At 35.7% G+C, this 17,115-nt stretch overlaps 1 protein-coding gene across 4 annotated transcripts in view; it reads left to right on the top strand.

Moving 5' to 3' along the window:
• Nucleotides 1-17,115, top strand: part of CNOT6L (CCR4-NOT transcription complex subunit 6 like) — a 118,418-nt gene that overhangs the window by 78,275 nt on the left and 23,028 nt on the right. For all 4 annotated transcript variants that reach the window (XM_019962987.2, XM_019962985.2, XM_019962986.2 and 1 more), the window contains 3 exons: nucleotides 2,803-2,871; nucleotides 5,401-5,558; nucleotides 7,806-7,960. In XM_019962987.2, the coding sequence (XP_019818546.1) occupies nucleotides 2,803-2,871; nucleotides 5,401-5,558; nucleotides 7,806-7,960 (382 nt within the window). The remainder of the gene's footprint in view (nucleotides 1-2,802; nucleotides 2,872-5,400; nucleotides 5,559-7,805; nucleotides 7,961-17,115) is intronic.

Raw genomic sequence — 17,115 nt, 5'->3', positions numbered from 1 at the left:
TTGTGCCCTGGATATTTTTTAATACTATGTTAGGAAACTCATGACCTTTTAAAAACCTCAGTAGCAGGCAACTGCCCAGTTTAGGTTTAGCATGTGGGTTTTGTTGGCTCTTCAGACTCAGCTGGCACCCTCACTGTGGGAAACCAGGCACAGTACTGTTGATCACTGTGAGGTGTGGGAAATCACACTTTTCTTACCCCCTCTCTCAGTGCCCCTCCAGGTCTATTCCTCATGGCTTCAGGACTGTCTAGCACTTAGTGTGGCATGTATGGAAGATAAAAATGGGAGAATTGTTTTAGATCACATTTTTAGGTATGATGTTGAAAGATGCTGTCTCTTCTGTTCATGATGAGAGTAGTCTTCAATTTTGATCCACATTCTGGTACTGTGCTAGGACCATACAGATTTAGCTATTAAACAGTCTTTATTTGATGGTTGGCTTATATAAACATAGTCCTATCCTTTGGAGTTTGAGTAAGGTCTGGGAGTTGGTGATGGACAGGGAACCCTGGCATGCTGCAGTCCATGGTGTTGCAAAGAGTCGGACATGACTGAGTGACTAAACTGAGTGATCCTTTGTCAAATCATTGGCCATGCAATATTATCTTTGAAAAAAGTCAATGTTAAGTAATATATGTCACACATGAATATATTATTCTCTTTGAAAGAAATATTAAAATTCTGGTGTGTATCCTTATAGACATTTCTAGACATTTATATATAAAAATTAAATCAGTAGAAGTTTTCTTGGCATTGTATTACTTTGCATATGTGTTTTATGTTTTTTCTAATAAAATACATCCTACTATATTATTATCTAATTATTAATAAAATGTATTTTATTATTATATATTTTCTACTTTTTCCTCACCCAGCAGAATGTCTCATATACCTTTCCACTTTAGCATGCATATATCTTTTTTCTTTTAAACTATGGCATAGACTTCTGTGAAATGGATAAACATTTATCATTGTTTCTGATATTATAAACATTGGCATAATTAATATGTTTGCTGCTTTAAGCAGATAGGGCTGATCCCAAGAAATAGAATTGCTGGGTCACAGGGACATGAATGTTTTAAATTTTAAAAGATGATGCCCATTTGTCCATCCAGCTATACCAGTGTATATTCCCACCAGTTGTATGTGCAAATATCTATTTCTTATCACCTTCACCAACCCTGGATATAATTAAACCTAAATTTTTTTTGTCAACCTAGATAAAGACATGCTATCTCATTTTTAAGTTTTTCCTTGTTACTGGTGAGATACAGTATCTTTTCCTATGTTTTTGTTCTTCAGTTATTTTGGGGGAATAGTGTATGTTTTACTTACACTGTTAAATTGGGCTGTATTAAGATATGGGAAGTGTCAGAATGTTGACATCACTTTTATTTTGATAATTTTCATGCTTTCTGAGTTTTTAACTATTTGCTAATAAGAATCCCAGCAGCTGAGGAGTTCTTTGTTTACTCTCCATTATATTTATATAATGAACTTCTGTTTTAGAGAGAGTTGCCATAGTTCTGGAACAGCACTCCCAGGAGGCAAGGTTATTTTCCAGGATTCAGTGTGTTGAACCAGCTGGATGGTTTGTTATCTTATGATGACCTTCATTACTTTCTTGGCAAGATATGGACTATGCAAAATAACATTCATTTCACTTTGTGAACAGTATGGCTTCTAAAAGAGGCATCCTTTAGCTAGACTTTTGGAACGCTAAAATGGTTAGTAAAATGACACTTTTTTAAAGATCTTGGATACTTTGTTCAAAATTTCTGAGACTGGGTGGTGATGGAGTGTTTCTGCTTAAATGGGCCCCGTTTCTTAGCCACTAATTCGCTGGGTAAATCTGCAAACTTGAATCAAACTGTCCTGTAATTGCAATTGTGTTTAAAAGTGAGAAGAAAAAATAGGTAGTTAAATCTTAACTTAGTGCATTTTCTTTCATCTGATAGTTTGGTAGAATTTAGTTCCATTAGTATTGACAGTCATATCTGAGCAATTAATGTTTAACCAGTGCCTTCCTTTTTTCTATATGTACAGTGTCATTCTAATCTCTGACCTTGTATCAACATTATAAAAGAAAGAATAAAATTAGGAAAAGAAAGCCCTATTAGAAAATTCAGTAGTTTTTATTATACATGCATTTTTTTTTTCTGTTTTAAAAATATTTGAGTAATTTTGTTCATCAGTGTGTTGAAACTTCACGTAGCTTTCATTTTCCCTCTGGGAACAAGACTGAGTCAGTACAGTTTACGTGTATAATTAAGACATAAGCCTCTTACTTAAGGATTTAAATAGGTTCTTTTTAAAATAAATACCGTGTAAGTATAAATGCCATTAATGAATTTCTTTGTGTTGTTTTCAGATGTTAGTTTTGTGTTTTCTGCATAACTCTTCATCAACTTCCTTCAGCTTTTAAATCTTCATTGTATTTCAGTACTAGGTTTTTAAGACCATATGGATTTCCCAGGTGGCGCTAGTGGTAAAGAACCCCCTGCAGTGCAGGAGACATAAGAGACAATGGTTCAGCCCCTGAGTCGGGAAGGTCCCCTGGAGGAGGGCATGGCAACCTGCTCCAGTATTCTTGCCTGGAGGAGAATCCCATGGACAGAGGAGCCTGGTGGGCTATAGTCCATGGGGTCACAAAGAATTGGGAGGACTGAAGTGACTTAACACAAACGCACATGGGCTTTTATAGCTGAAGAGAAAACAGAAGCTGATTTGACATTATAAATTAGTAAATAATACTGATTTTGGAAATACAGGAAATTACATTAAAAAAATTTTTTTTTCCAGTTCATCCAGAGCAGCTTCCTCCGAGGCCATGGATTACATTAAAAGAACGAGACCAAATTCTGCCATCAGGTAAAATAGTTTTTCTTATTCTTTCTTGACTTTTTTCAGATACACTTGAAATGCCATTTGGGTTTTGTAATCGAATTAACCTTCAAATTAGGCCTTCATTTTACCTCCCCTGAGTTTAGATGAGTTTAGAAATACTGATGGGTAGAGTTAAAGTCCTGGAGAAGGCAATGGCATCCCCACTCCAGTACTCTTGCCTGGAAAATCCTATGGACAGAGGAGCCTGGTAGGCTACAGTCCATGGGGTCGCTGAGAGTCGGACACGACTGAGCGAGCGCTTCACTTTTCACTTTCCTGCATTGGAGAAGGAAATGGCAACCCACTCCAGTGTTCTTGCCTGGAGAATCCCAGGGATGGGGGAGCCTGGTGGTTCCCGTCTATGGGGTCACACAGAGTCGGACACGACTGAAGTGACTTAGCAGCAGCAGCAGCAGAGTTAAAGTCCACCCTAAGGCTTATGTACAAGAATCTCGTCTTTGACCATGATAGGGCTCTTGGTTTGAAAATTATTTCTTATAATAGAGCTTTCCAAATGGCATCTTCACATAAGGTTTGGTGATTTAAGAAAAATGAGGAGTAATGAATTTTTTTCTGAAAAATTTTGAACTACTTAGATTTATCTTTCTTTAGTGGGTAGACTGATAACTCTTGTAGAGTGATAATTTAGACTGAACCAATTTACTATATTGGAAACAGAATACGATACCAGGCCAGGGGTATAGAAATGGTATAGGGTGAAGATTTGAGCAGTTTAATAACAGGATTCAGCATTTCTTGAACTTCAGTAAATGCAGAAAATATAAACCTTTATCTTTTTGTTCAGACCAATGATAATTTGACATTTATAGGGCTTCGTACTGTTTATTAGACATTTTATAGTTCAGAATTCTGCTTAAAATAAGTTGTTACTAAAGTCACAGTTTTTATGATACCTAATTTTATTTTGAAGATGAAAATTTTACTGTTTTAATATGAAGTAACCAAATGCTGATACTTAATTTTAGGGACGTTCAGTTGTTAAAAGGGTGATTTATAGCCCCAAAACTATAATGGTAATTAAACTTAAGAATTAATCCTAGATGGTGAAAAAGGTACCAGTATACATAATGACCACCAGTCAGATCCCCAGGAGACCTCTGAACTAAGTTTCTCATAATACCTTCCTATCATCTGACTCTGAATCAACTTCAGTTGAGCGTTACTTCATTTCTTGTATTCCTTACCATTTATTAAGTATTTGATTCTCACCCATGTCTGCCCATTGTAATTACCTGGGATGCTTTTTAAAAATATTAATGCCCAAATCCTAACATACTAAATTAGTCTGGAGTGATGAACTTTTTTTTTAAAAAAAGTTCTATAATGTGATTCTAATGAATAGATAGGATAGAGAATTAGTGATAAAAATCAGGGATTTTCAAACTGGTGTGCTTCTGCATAGAGTCACCTTAGGATTTTGTTAAATTGCAGATTCCAATTCAGTAAGTCTTTGTGAAGCCAAAAATCTTTGCATTTCTGAGTTCCAAGGTGATAACTGATGCTGCTGGTTCCTAGAGCACACTTTTGAGTAGCAGGGGATACAAACTGTTTTCTTGTTAGTTTACTTGTAGTCTTTTTACTGGCTTCCTTGGTGCCTCAGTGGTAAAGAACCCACCTGCCAATGCAGGAGATGCGGGTTTGATCCGTGGGTCAGGACGATCCTCTGCAGTAGGAATGGCAACCCACTGCAGTATTCTTGCCTGAAAATCCCACGGACAGAGGAGCCTGGTGGGCTACAGTCCATAGGGTCGCAAAGAGTTGGACATGACTTAGTAACTGAGCATGCACACAGTCCTTTTACAGTTCAAGGGAATTTTAAAATGAGAATTTAATTTTAAAAATGAGCGTTTGATTTGGTTAAAAAGGTTTCTCTTATAACTAAACTTTGTTAGTCTGTATTCTTCTGGCTCAGAGCAGTGAGAGAAGTAAGAGACTCAAAGAAGTACTAAGTGTGAAAATTTTGTTAATGAAAGGTAATGAAAGCCTTTTAAAGAGAAAAAAGTTAAAATTTACTTTTGTAATTTACTTTTATGCCATTTATAGAGAAAAGTTTTGCTCAGCAAATTATGTGTAAAAAAGTTAGTATTGATTTAAAATTAGATTATTTTTGGCCACACCGCATGACTGGCAGGATCTTAGTTACCTGACCAGGGATTGAACCTGTGCTCCCAGCAGTGGAAGTGCAGAGTCCTAACCACTGAGCAACCAGCGAATTCCCTGAAACTTGAATTTTTATTTATTAAAATATCCTTTAAAAAATCTCAAATATGAGCTATAAGTCTGATTCTGGTAAAAGAACTTTGGTAAGGTGGATGGACTCTGGTGAAGTTTTTATATAGTTTAACAGAATCTTGCCCAAGGCGTTTCACAGTGGTGATATTTGAGTTGTGTTTGTATGGCATGTATGATCGTGTAGGTGTACATGTGATACTGCTTTAGAAAAGGTTGCCTAATTTTCTCCCTTTTGTTTTGTTTTTTTCTCCCACTTCTTAGCATCATTCACGGTTATGTGTTACAATGTGTTATGTGATAAATATGCCACCCGGCAGCTATATGGCTATTGCCCATCCTGGGCATTAAACTGGGAATACAGGAAAAAGGGAATTATGGAAGAAATTGTTAACTGTGACGCAGATATCATTAGTCTTCAGGTAACACTATAGAGATTGAATTGTCTGTAACTTAAAGGTGAATCTAAAAATTACAAAAGATATTACTTTTGGGAGAGATTTTGTGTTTGAAGGAAAACCCAAAGAAATTATTTTCTCTCTTAAGAAAAAAAGATATTTCCACAGTGAAACAGTTTTGTATAGGCCATAAACTTATACTCATTTACTGTTTTCTTAAGTGAAAATAATTTCACCATGATATTCATGTTAATTTGTGTTATGAACAAATCATTGGTATTGCTGAAAGAGAAAACTACTGAAGATTGAATCTTTAAGAAATATAAATTTAATTTATAATGGGATCTATAAAAAAAATTACTTGTCTACCATTGTTCATCAGTGATAAACATATAAAAATATTATACTATAAATCATGCATTTTTGCCTTACTTTTAAAAGCAACCTCAGAAATTTAGATACTTTATTGAATTTAACGTGACAAAGCACCTTTTGGTTGAAATAGTGTTTTACTGCTTTTCAGTGCTCAGCTAATGAATGGCCAAGAAGGTTTACACATAGTTTTTAGTACTTTTTTTCTTAGCAGTTTTCAAGGCATATTAAATGCTTTAAGGTATTTTAAAACTTTAAGTGTTATAATTTCACACCTCCTTTTCTGCATAGTTTAAGAATAAAGTCATTACTTTTATAATAAATTTTTTTGTGTGTTAGAGTAGCTTTATTATTTACTTAAATTTGTGTTATTAGCCATGATTCATTTGACTCTGGAAAATAAGGAAGTAGTAGACGTCTTCAAAAGTTAAATTTTCTTTTAAACACTAAGAACTGACACAAAATGAGGGGAGGAAGAGGCCAGTATGGGCTTACCAGGTGGCGCTAGTGGTAAAGAGCCCAAATGCCAGTGCAAGAGACATGAGACACGGGTTCTATCCGTGGTTCAGGAAGGTCCCCTGGAGGAGGGAATGGCAACCTGCTCCAATATTCTTGCCTGGAGAATGCTATGGACAGAGGAGCCTGGCCGGCTACAGTCCATAGGATTGCAAAGAGTCTGACACAACTGAAGCTACTTAGCACACATGGAGACAAATAAGCATAAGCTTATGTTATTTAATTTTCCTCCTTTTGATTCAGTATTTATAGTAATAACAGCCTCACACTCTTGCTTAGTAAGTAAAGTATAGTATGAAGCATAGAAGCATCATAATTTTAAAAATGTTATTATAAAAGTAATACTATGTTATAAAGTGTTCATTCCAGAGAAGTTGGAAATATGAAAAGAACATAAATAATAATAGAGTAAAACATCTAATCCTGTACCCCAAAGAAAGTTGCTTTAACTCCAGGATTAAAACTTCTGGAGTATTTCTTATATTCTTTTTAAAACATTCATTTGCCTATTTATTTACAGGTATGTTTTCAAAATAGAGATCACACTATTAATGTATTTTGTTTCTTACTTATTGCATTTAATATACATTTTGTGCATTACTAAAATTTCTCAAAGCCAATTGTATGAATACATACTAACTGATTTAGCATATTCCCTGCTGTTGGACATTAAGGCTGTTTGTTTTCATTGTTACAATATCATGTTGTTGTAAACATTAGCACACATAAATCATTATCTTCACGCTTGATTATTTCATTTGGAAAGATTTCTTAAAAGTATGTTATGGGTCAAGTAATAAATTAGTCTAAATATGGTATTCAGGTAACTAAAAATTCCTTCAAGTAGGATTTTTTGTTGATAGATCTTAAACTTCTTAGTTTTGACTATCATTCCTTTCCACCACAGTTGAGAAATACAAAATATTTTTTTAAATTACCTCCTAATACAATTTTTTCAATTCCCTACTGTTTAATCTGTAATATGACCAACTTTCATATTTTGTATTTCAATTTTGTTCGATTACCAGTTGAGGAAGTGAAGTACAGTAGTTGTTGTTCAGTCACTAAGTCGTCTCCCACTCTTTGTGACTGCATGGACTGCAGCATGACAGGCTTCCCTGATGAACTCTAAATTGGAAGTCGAGAGATTTGGGACCAACTAACTACCTGTGTAAACCTGAGAAAATCATATTTTTTTTTATTCTTTTAGGCTTTACAAAGCTGCCATTGTCAAATGGTGGCTGCTATCAATAAGGTAAGGTAGTTAGATAATGTTTGTTAAATGAAGTATTTTAACTTAGTAGCACTTTACTCACAGTGTTGCATAGTTTTACATCTTAGTTTTCCTCTGTCATGTTGGTGATAATGTATCTTCCATCTCAGGAAGTGGAAACAGAGCAATACTTCACTCTCTTTCTGCCAGCATTGAAGGAGCGTGGATATGATGGATTTTTTTCCCCAAAGTCACGTGCCAAAATCATGTCTGAGCAGGAGAGAAAGCATGTGGACGGTTGTGCAATATTCTTCAAAACAGAAAAGTGAGTTATGGAAACAAAGCATAATTTCTTTAATTACCACACATTTGAAATTGTCTTTGGTTTGACCCTAAAATAGACAAAAAGCTGAAAAACAGGTAATATAAAAGTTAAAACTATTGGTAAGATTTTATTTCTTAGGCTGTGTTTTGGAAATTAGAATGTTTATCATATTCTTTATGCTTTTTTGCCAAATTGTACTAAAAATATTAAAAGGGGTATATACTTAAATATGATATTATCATAATTTTATATATATTTCCATGAAGTAAAATATTAGTTTTGGTGTAAAAAAGAAAGTAGTACCCTTTAAGATTGGAACTAAGTGATCTGAAGTTTCTTTTAGTAATTTTTTTTCATTTGTTGTTATCATGTCTGAGTCTTTGCGAGCCCATGGACTACAGTATGCCAGGCTTCCCTGTCCTTCACTATCTTCTGGAGTTTGCTCAAACTCATGTCCATTGAGTCAGGGATGCCATCCAACCATCTCATCTGTCACCTCACCCACTTTTTCTCCTGCCCTCAGACTTTCCCAGCATCAGGGTCTTTTCCAGTGAGTCACCTCTTAGCATCAGGTGTCAAGTATTGGAGCTTTAGCTTCAGCATCAGTCCTTCCAATGAATATTCAGGGTTGATTTCCTTTAAGATTGACAGGTTTGATCTCCTTGCAGTCCAAGGGACTCTCAAAGAGTCTTCTCCAGCACCATAATTCAAAAGCATCAGTTCTCTAGCACTCAGCCTTCTTTATGGTTCAGCTGTCACATCCGTACATGACTACTGGAAAAACCATAGCTTTGACTAGACGGACCTTTGTCGGCAAAGTGATGTCTCTGCTTTTTAATGCACTGTTGAGGTTTATTATAGCTTTTTTCCAAGGAGCCAAGCATCTTTTAATTTCATGGCTGCAGTCACCATCCTCAGTGATTTTGGAGCCCAGTAAAATAAAATCTGTCACTTCTTCCACTTTTTCCCCTTCTCTTTGCCATGAAGTGATGGGGCCAGATGCCATGATCTTAGTTTTTTTGAATGTTGAGTTTTAAGCCAGCTTTTAGTTGGCCCTTTTCAGAATCATTCATATTTTATCAACTTTTCACCTTTTCCAGTTAATATTGTGTATGTTTATTTCTTGTCTTATGAAAAGTCGCTCAATTGTGTCCAACTCTATGGACCTCATGGACTGCGGCCTGCCAGGCTCCTCTGTCCATGGAATTCTCCAGGCAAGAATACTGTAGTGGGTAGCTGTTCCCTTCTCCAGGGGATCTTCCCAACCCAGGGATTGAACCTGGGCCTCCCGCATTGCAGGTGGATTCTTTACTGTCTGAGTCAACAGGAAGCTTAGTCACTTGCTTATTGACTAAATGTTTACTGAGCATTTGCTTTATGATGAGTGCTGTGCTAGTCACTATAGACCCAAAAATACATGGTTTCTGATCCCACTCAGAGCTCCAGTAGGAAAAGGAAGGAGTAAATATCACAGTATAGTATGGTATATATGTGTTAGAGAGATGCCTGGATAAAATAAGGGAAGGCGAAGAGAAGCACAGAGCTTATAGAGGTAGGGAGTTAAAGAATTGATTGAGACAAAACAGTGGAAAGTGGTCATGACCTGAAATGGTAAACAGAAAACATGACCTTTTTGCTTTTTCAGGGCTATAATGTAGTTGATGAAAGTATGGTCAAAGATAAACCTATTATGACTGCTTATTAAAATATATGAACAATCTTGTAGAGGCCTCTGTGCTTTAATATTCTTGAGTTTAAAATGGAAAAAAGTATATATTCAGAGGTAGTTACAAGAATGAAATGAGGTAATGAATGGAGAGGTACTTTTTAAATCATTAAGTGTCCCAGAAATATGTTTATTATTGTCATATTTCTCTTTTTGTAATACTTTGCAATTTTAGTATTTCTCTCTTACTAGGTTTATGATGCTGTGTGCATTGAATTTAGGAATTGCATTTCTGACTTGAGAGTTCAGAACCGTAACAAGCTTAGAAGGCTATGTCTGTCTCTTTTTCTTTTGTTTCCATTTGGAATTATGAAGAGTTATTATATTACTCTCTGTTTCATTCTTTTATTTGTTTTATTGAAATATAGTTGATTTACAATGTGTTAATTTCTGCTGTACAGTAAAGTGATTCCATTATGCATATATACATTCCTTGTTAATACTCCTTTTCATTGTGGTTTATCACAAGATACTGAATATAGTTCCCTGTACTGTACAGTAGGACCTTGTTGTTTATCCATTAGTTGCATCTGCTCCCCCTAGACTCCCAGTCCATCCACCCTCCACCTCCCTTCCCTCTCCCTTTGGCAACCACAGATCTGTTCCCTGTGTCTATAGGTCAGTTTTTGTTTCATAGATAGGTTTGTTTTTGTCATATTTTAGATTCCACATATAAGTGATATCATATGGTATTTTTCATTCTCTTTTTGACTGACTTGACTTAGAGTGTTGAGATCTGAGTCCATCCATGTTGCTGCAAATGGCCTTATTTCATAGAAGGCTGTCTTTTGAGTAGCTGACTGAGTGACTAGATGGTTAGAGGCAGATTCTTTTGGTTATCATCTTGAGGAAAAGAGAGAAGTATATTTTTGCCTCATAAAGGCTGCCAGTTTTACAGTGGAAAATTTGAAAGCACCTCCAGACTTCAGAAGACTGAAATGTATGGAGTGAGATAGAGGTGGTATTATATAGTTAATAACTTGAGTTTGATACATTAGATAAGAAATCATCTACTAATAGAATAGGCACATAAACACTTGTGACTATTTTCCTGTTATAACAAAGCATTTCAATGTTTTTATTAATATAGGCCTATTTATTACCAGCACGACTTGTTTTGAATAAACGAATTAAGTGAATTTGAAAGCTGTTTGAGTCACTTCTCATTTATTTGTCCCTACTTTCATATCTTTTCTGTGAATTTTTAATAGAGATTTTTCATTTGTTTAATAATTAGTACACAGCCCTATAGAATTTGAGGTCAGAATATAGTCTTCTAGTGAGTTGATGTGATATATTTTTTTTTTTTTTTTACAAATTTTAGCCTAACAATAGCCATTACTTTGTAGTATTTGCATGTCAGCCTTTTTCTTTTATTCACACTGATTATCTTAATTTTTAAAGCAATCCTCAGAGTTAGGAATACAACTATTTCCTCATTCTTACAGATGAGGAAACCAAGACATGGAGAGTACCTGGCTTCACAGTCAGTGCTTTTAACCACTGTACTAAACTGAATCTTTAGACTTCTTTTATATATATACAATTTGTATATTTTTTTAATTGAAATGTAGTTGATTTACAGTATTGTGTTAGTTTTAGGTATGTAGCAGAGTGATTCTGTTTTACATATATATCCTTTTCAAATTCTTTTCTCATATAGGTTATTAGAAAATATTGAATATAGTTCCCTGTGCTATATACTAGGTCCTTGATGTTTAGACTTATTTCAGCTTTTGCTATCACTTGTATCTCTTAACAGGTTATCTCATTTGGAAAAATTACCTTGAATTTCATATTAGTTACCTGTATTCACACAAATTTCCTTGAAACATCATAATTTTAAAAAATTACTGATAACACTGATGAGATATGACATCAGCTCGTTTTTCCATTTGCCATTGTTTCTTTCTGAAGGATGATATTATCATTTTTGATTCCTTTCACAGTTTTGAGAGGGAACTCTAGAATGCCTTGATAGTTTATTAGAGGTAATTAAGATTTTGAACTCACAGTTATAACTGTTATTTAGGAAACTTTAGACAAGTGACTATTTGAAAACAGGCTTGAATTATTTAAAATGCTGTGAATTTTTTTCACTTTGAAATATTTTGTAAAACACACATGTGCATATAGGCATGTATTTTCTCTCTCTTTGTGTGTTTGGAAAACTTATTATAGGTTAAATTTTTTTAAGTCAAAAAGTTTCTCTTTGCCATATTTTGTCATATAGACTAAACAGTTAGTAGAAATGGAGTCTTGGAGCCCAGTGCACAATTTGAAGCAATCAAAAATGTTGAAAAATGGAGCTGAAACCAGACCTAGATACTAGACATACTTGCTGTTCTCGAGTTTAGCAGTTCTGATCTAATCATACTTTGCTTCAAATCAGTGAGAAAGGGAAAGATGAAAACAGCAGTTTTAGAACAATGTGACCATTACACTGTGACGATGCAGTCTCTTCCGATAGGGTTGGTGACTAGGTTGTCATGTGCTTAGTCCTTGTTATAGTGCCTCTGCTCTCTGTCTCAGAGATACCAGGTAAGACCAGGTCCTTGTTTTGCCTTCCATTTTACGACAGGTTGTTTTGTGGTTGAGAAGAGGGCATTCATTTATAAATTATATAGTATTGTCCCAAAATGACCTATTCTGATAATCCTATCTTACTAGTTTCTCAGTTACTAATTTTGTCTGTCATAGGTGGTGGTTGCATTTAGAACTTTAAAATCGGAGGTTGTGATTTCTAGTTTCCAGTGTTAGCTTTCCCATTTATTCAATCTGGAACTTTGCTTTATGCCAGTTTCGTTACCTTTCCAGTATGGATGTTAATAATAACTGTTCTGCCTGACTTCAGAGGTTTTTTATGGGGCTAAAATGACCAAAAATGTGAAAATGCTTTCAGTGGTTAAAAGAGTTGTACAAATATATCTAGAATGGTTAATATCCACTTTTTTCCCCTATTTATCTCACTCTCTAAGCTTACCTTTTCTAGATTATTTTTTGGAACTCCCATGATTACTTTGAAGGGACCCAAGAACACATTTTATAGCATCTTATACTGCATATACAATAAAAATTTCTATTTGGTTTAGGTTTAAAACGAGTGAGTTAAATGTGATTAGAAAAGATCATGGTTCACAGAAAGGAGAAGCAGAGTAGAGATTATTTGGTTGAGGTGAGAGGGGAGAAAGTAAGAATTGTTCTAAAGCAGTATGGAATAGAATATGGGTAAACTGTTTCTTACTATATTATAGATATATTATAATTATAAATATAGTATAAAATAAACACAGAAACAGGATGAGTTGTAGGAGATTATCTAGCTCTACTGGTGCTAGAAATCTTATTTTCTAAAAGCAGAGTCCCTGAAAAGTTCTTATAGCCCAAGAAGCATATCTATGCCCTTATTTAATTCTTACTGGAAAAAAAAGGAATTTTGCGGAAAAAAGGAATTTTCTGTGGTGCCTCAGTTCTCAGCTATCTCTTTGATTCTTTCAACTGTTGGTGAAACTGAGTAAGATTGAGAGTGTCATTCTGACCGTTTCTGTATCTCTGAGCACTAAAAAGGGGAGTATTTGGTTATAATGACATGTGCTCTATTTAGGAAAACTGATTTTATTTTTCTGAACTTTTTGAAACCAAAGACATTAGAAAGTAGATACCTCAAGAAGATTGGGATGCTTAAGTCAGAAATAGGGCAATACAGTAATAAATCATACCAATGAGGAAGAAAACTGAAGGGGTAATTTGAGGCAGTTAATGAACCAGGTAATTGTTCAGGATTCATTTTAAAAGAAGTGTTTTTTTCTTCCCCCCAGTAAACAACTCAATAACCAAGCATGTATTAAAGAAAAAAAAAGAGCTTATGAACCTATCTTCTTTGCCATGAAAATTAAGAAAAAAGGGAAAATTGGATGAACGTGCTAAGGCAACAAGGAGAATATTTTAAATAGCATCTGCACTATACCCATGTGCATTGTGCAGTCACTAATTAATGATCAAGGAAAAAGTTCTATTTTGCTTTCATGGTCTCTATTGAGGAGAATTGTTTTCAAACTGAAAAGGCTAAGACGAGGTAAGGGGGAGATTGGGAAACCAAGAAGAGGAGCTTGGGAAGCCAAGCAAATCACTAAACTGCCTTAACTAGTTAGGTTTCCAAATCAATATAATTATATCCCATGGTATTAAAATATCTTGCCAAAGTATGATTAGAGAAGTAGATGGCATGAGTCATCTATAGTGAGCATTGGAGTATAGGAGCAGTTCTAGTATATTGGAGACAAATAAACCACCTCATTTGCAAGCCTCAGTTTTCCTCATCTTTTTAGTGGTAATGAGCATTGGTTTGGCCAAAAAGTTTGGCTTTTTCCACAAGATATTAGTCGAATGAACTTTTTGGCGAACCCAGTAGTATTGTCTGTCACAATTTGAGTTCTCCAGAAACAAGACTCCCAAGTTAGTTTGGTGTTCAGGGGTTTATTAGGGATCAAAAGCTGTGACAAGGAAAGGGGGGAAGAAGAACTGAGCATAGAGAGTAGAACTGTGTTGCACATCAGACAGCCTCAGTTGACCCCACCTGTAGCTTTGGAGCTGAAATGGCCTGTGAGAGTTAATCTAGGAGGAACCAAAATCCCCAGACCTTTATCTTTTGCTTTTGATCTGTAACGTGCCACTCCCAGAAGTACTTGGACTTTGGTGAGGCTGCCCTCTGCAACTGGAGCAATTCCTGAAGGACTGATGAGGCATCCAGGTAGCATCTCTTCATGTCCACACTTTGCAAAGTTTTAACAAAGTTTTAGGACTAATAATATGAAGTAATTTCACAGGTCTTGATACAGAGTAGATCCTCAATAATAGATGGCTTATTATTGTTTTAAATTTGTTCTGCACTGTTCAGAATTTTGATTATATAAGAGAAGACATATGCATACATATAAGATTTATAAAAAACCAAAAAGCTGGCAAGGATATTTTAATCTTTTGGAAAACTAGAATATTGTTTCAAAGTGCCCTTAATATCTGAATGGGTGAACTAATGAGCAGAAATATAAATGATACTCAACAGAAATAAAGTCTGCAATTCTTCAATTATTAAAAGAAAGAGGAAGAGAGAAAATTATTTGAGATCACAGAAAAATGTTTATATGCAAAACAAAATATTACTACACTAATGAATCTATTACTATAACTAATCTCATTAATTATAATTTATATTCAGAAGTACCTTAAATGCCTAACAGAATAGTTCAATCATGGTGAATTTATTTAGTGGACTATAATGCAACCATTGGAGAAGGCAATGGCACCCCACTCCAGTACTCTTGCCTGGAAAATCCCATGGACGGAGGAGCCTGGTAGGCTGCAGTCCATGGGGTCACTAAGAGTCGGATACGACTGAGCGACTTCACTTTCACTTTTCATTTTCATGCATTGGAGAAGGAAATGGCAACCCACTCCAGTGTTCTTGCCTAGAGAATCCCAGGGACGGGGGAGCCTGGTGGGCTGCCGTCTATGGGGTCGCACAGAGTCGGAGACGACTGAAGTGACTTAGCAGCAGCAATGCAACCATAAAAATTGATTGTTGAAGCAAATATATATATATATTTGCTTCAACAATCAATTTTTATGATATATATATATATATATATATATATTTGGGGTATATATATATATATTTGCTTCAACAATCAATTTTTATGATATATATATATATATATATATATATATATATTTGGGGTATATCTATAAACCTGGGTTTATCTGTGGACCTGATAGATATAGATATACCCAGGTCCCCTCCCTCCTGGACCTCCCTTCCATCTCCCTCCAGTCCCACCCTTCAACCTGTCACAGAGCCCCTGTTTGAGTTCCCTGAGTCATACAGCAAATTCCCATTAGCTATCTGTTTTATATATGGTATTGTAAATTTCCATGTTACTCTCTCCATACATCTCATCTTCTCCCTCCTCCCCTGCCCCCATGTCCATAGGTCTGTTTTCTGTATCTGTTTCTCCATTGCTGCCCTGAAAATAAATTCATCAGTGCCACCTTTTCAGATTCCATATATATGTGTCAGTATGTAATATTTATATTTCTCTTTCCGACTTACTTCACTCTGTATAATAGGCTCTGGGTTCATCCACCTCATTAGAACTGACTCAGATGTGTTCCTTTTTATGGTTGAGTAGTATTCCATTGTCGGAGAAGGCAATGGCACCCCACTCCAGTACTCTTGCCTGGAAAATCCCATGGATGGAGGAGCCTGGTAGGCTGCAGTCCATGGGGTCGCTAAGAGTCAGACACAACTGAGCGACTTCACTTTCACTTTTCACTTTCATGCATTGGAGAAGGAAATGGCAACCCACTCCAGTGTTCTTGCCTGGAGAATCCCAGGGACGGGGGAGCCTGGTGGGCTGCCGTCTATGGGGTCACACACAGTCGGAGACGACTGAAGCGACTTAGCAGTAACAGCAGCAGTATTCCATTGTATTTATGTACCACAGCTTCTTTATCCATTCATCTGTTGATGGACATCTAGGTTGCTTCCATGTTCTAGATATTGTAAATAGTGCTGCAGTGAACTTTGGGGTACATGTGTCTGTCTTAGTTTTGGTTTCCTCAGAGTATATGCCTAGGAGTGGGTTTGCTGGGTCATATGGTGATTTTATTCCTAGCTTTTTAAGGAATCTCCATACCATTTTCCATAGTGGCTGTATCAGTTTGTGTTCCCTTTTCAGCACACCCTCTCCAGCATTTATTGTTTGTAGACTTTTTGATGATGGCCATTCTGACTCGTGTGAGGTGATATCTCATTGTAGTTTTGATTTGCATTGCTCTAAAAATGAGTGATGTTGAGCATCTTTTCATGTGTTTGTTAGCCATCTGTATGTCTTCTTTGGAGAGGTGTCTGTTTATGTCTTTTCCCTATTTTTTGATTGGGTTGTTTGTTTTTCTGGCAATGAGTTGTATGAGCTGCTTATATATTTTGGAAATTAATCCTTTGTCAGTTGTTTCATTTGATACTACTTTCTCCCATTCTGAGGGCTGGCTTTTCACCTTGTTTATAGTGTCCTTTGCTGTGCAAAAGCTTTTAAGTTTAATCAGGTCCCACTTGTTTACTTTTGTTTTTCTTTCCCTTACTCTAGGAGGTGGGTCATAGAGGATCTTGCTTTGATTTATGTCATCAAGTGTTCTGCATATGTTTTCCTCTAAGAGTTTTATAGTTTGGGGTCTTACATTTAGGTCCTTAATCCACTTTGAGTTTATCTTTGTCTATGGCATTAGGAATTGTTCTAATTTCATTTTTTCACATGTAGCTGTCCAGTTTTCCCAGCACCCCTTATTGAAGAGGCTATCTTTGCCCCATTGTATATTCTTGGCTCCTTTGTCAAAAAGAAGGTACCCATAGGTGCGTGGGTTTATCTTTTTT

Source organism: Bos indicus, chromosome 6 (assembly GCF_029378745.1).
Source record: "Bos indicus isolate NIAB-ARS_2022 breed Sahiwal x Tharparkar chromosome 6, NIAB-ARS_B.indTharparkar_mat_pri_1.0, whole genome shotgun sequence".
Classification (NCBI taxonomy): Eukaryota; Metazoa; Chordata; class Mammalia; order Artiodactyla; family Bovidae; genus Bos; species Bos indicus.
The sequence above is the reverse complement of the archived record's forward strand: the minus strand, read 5'-3'. Positions and strand labels throughout refer to the sequence as shown.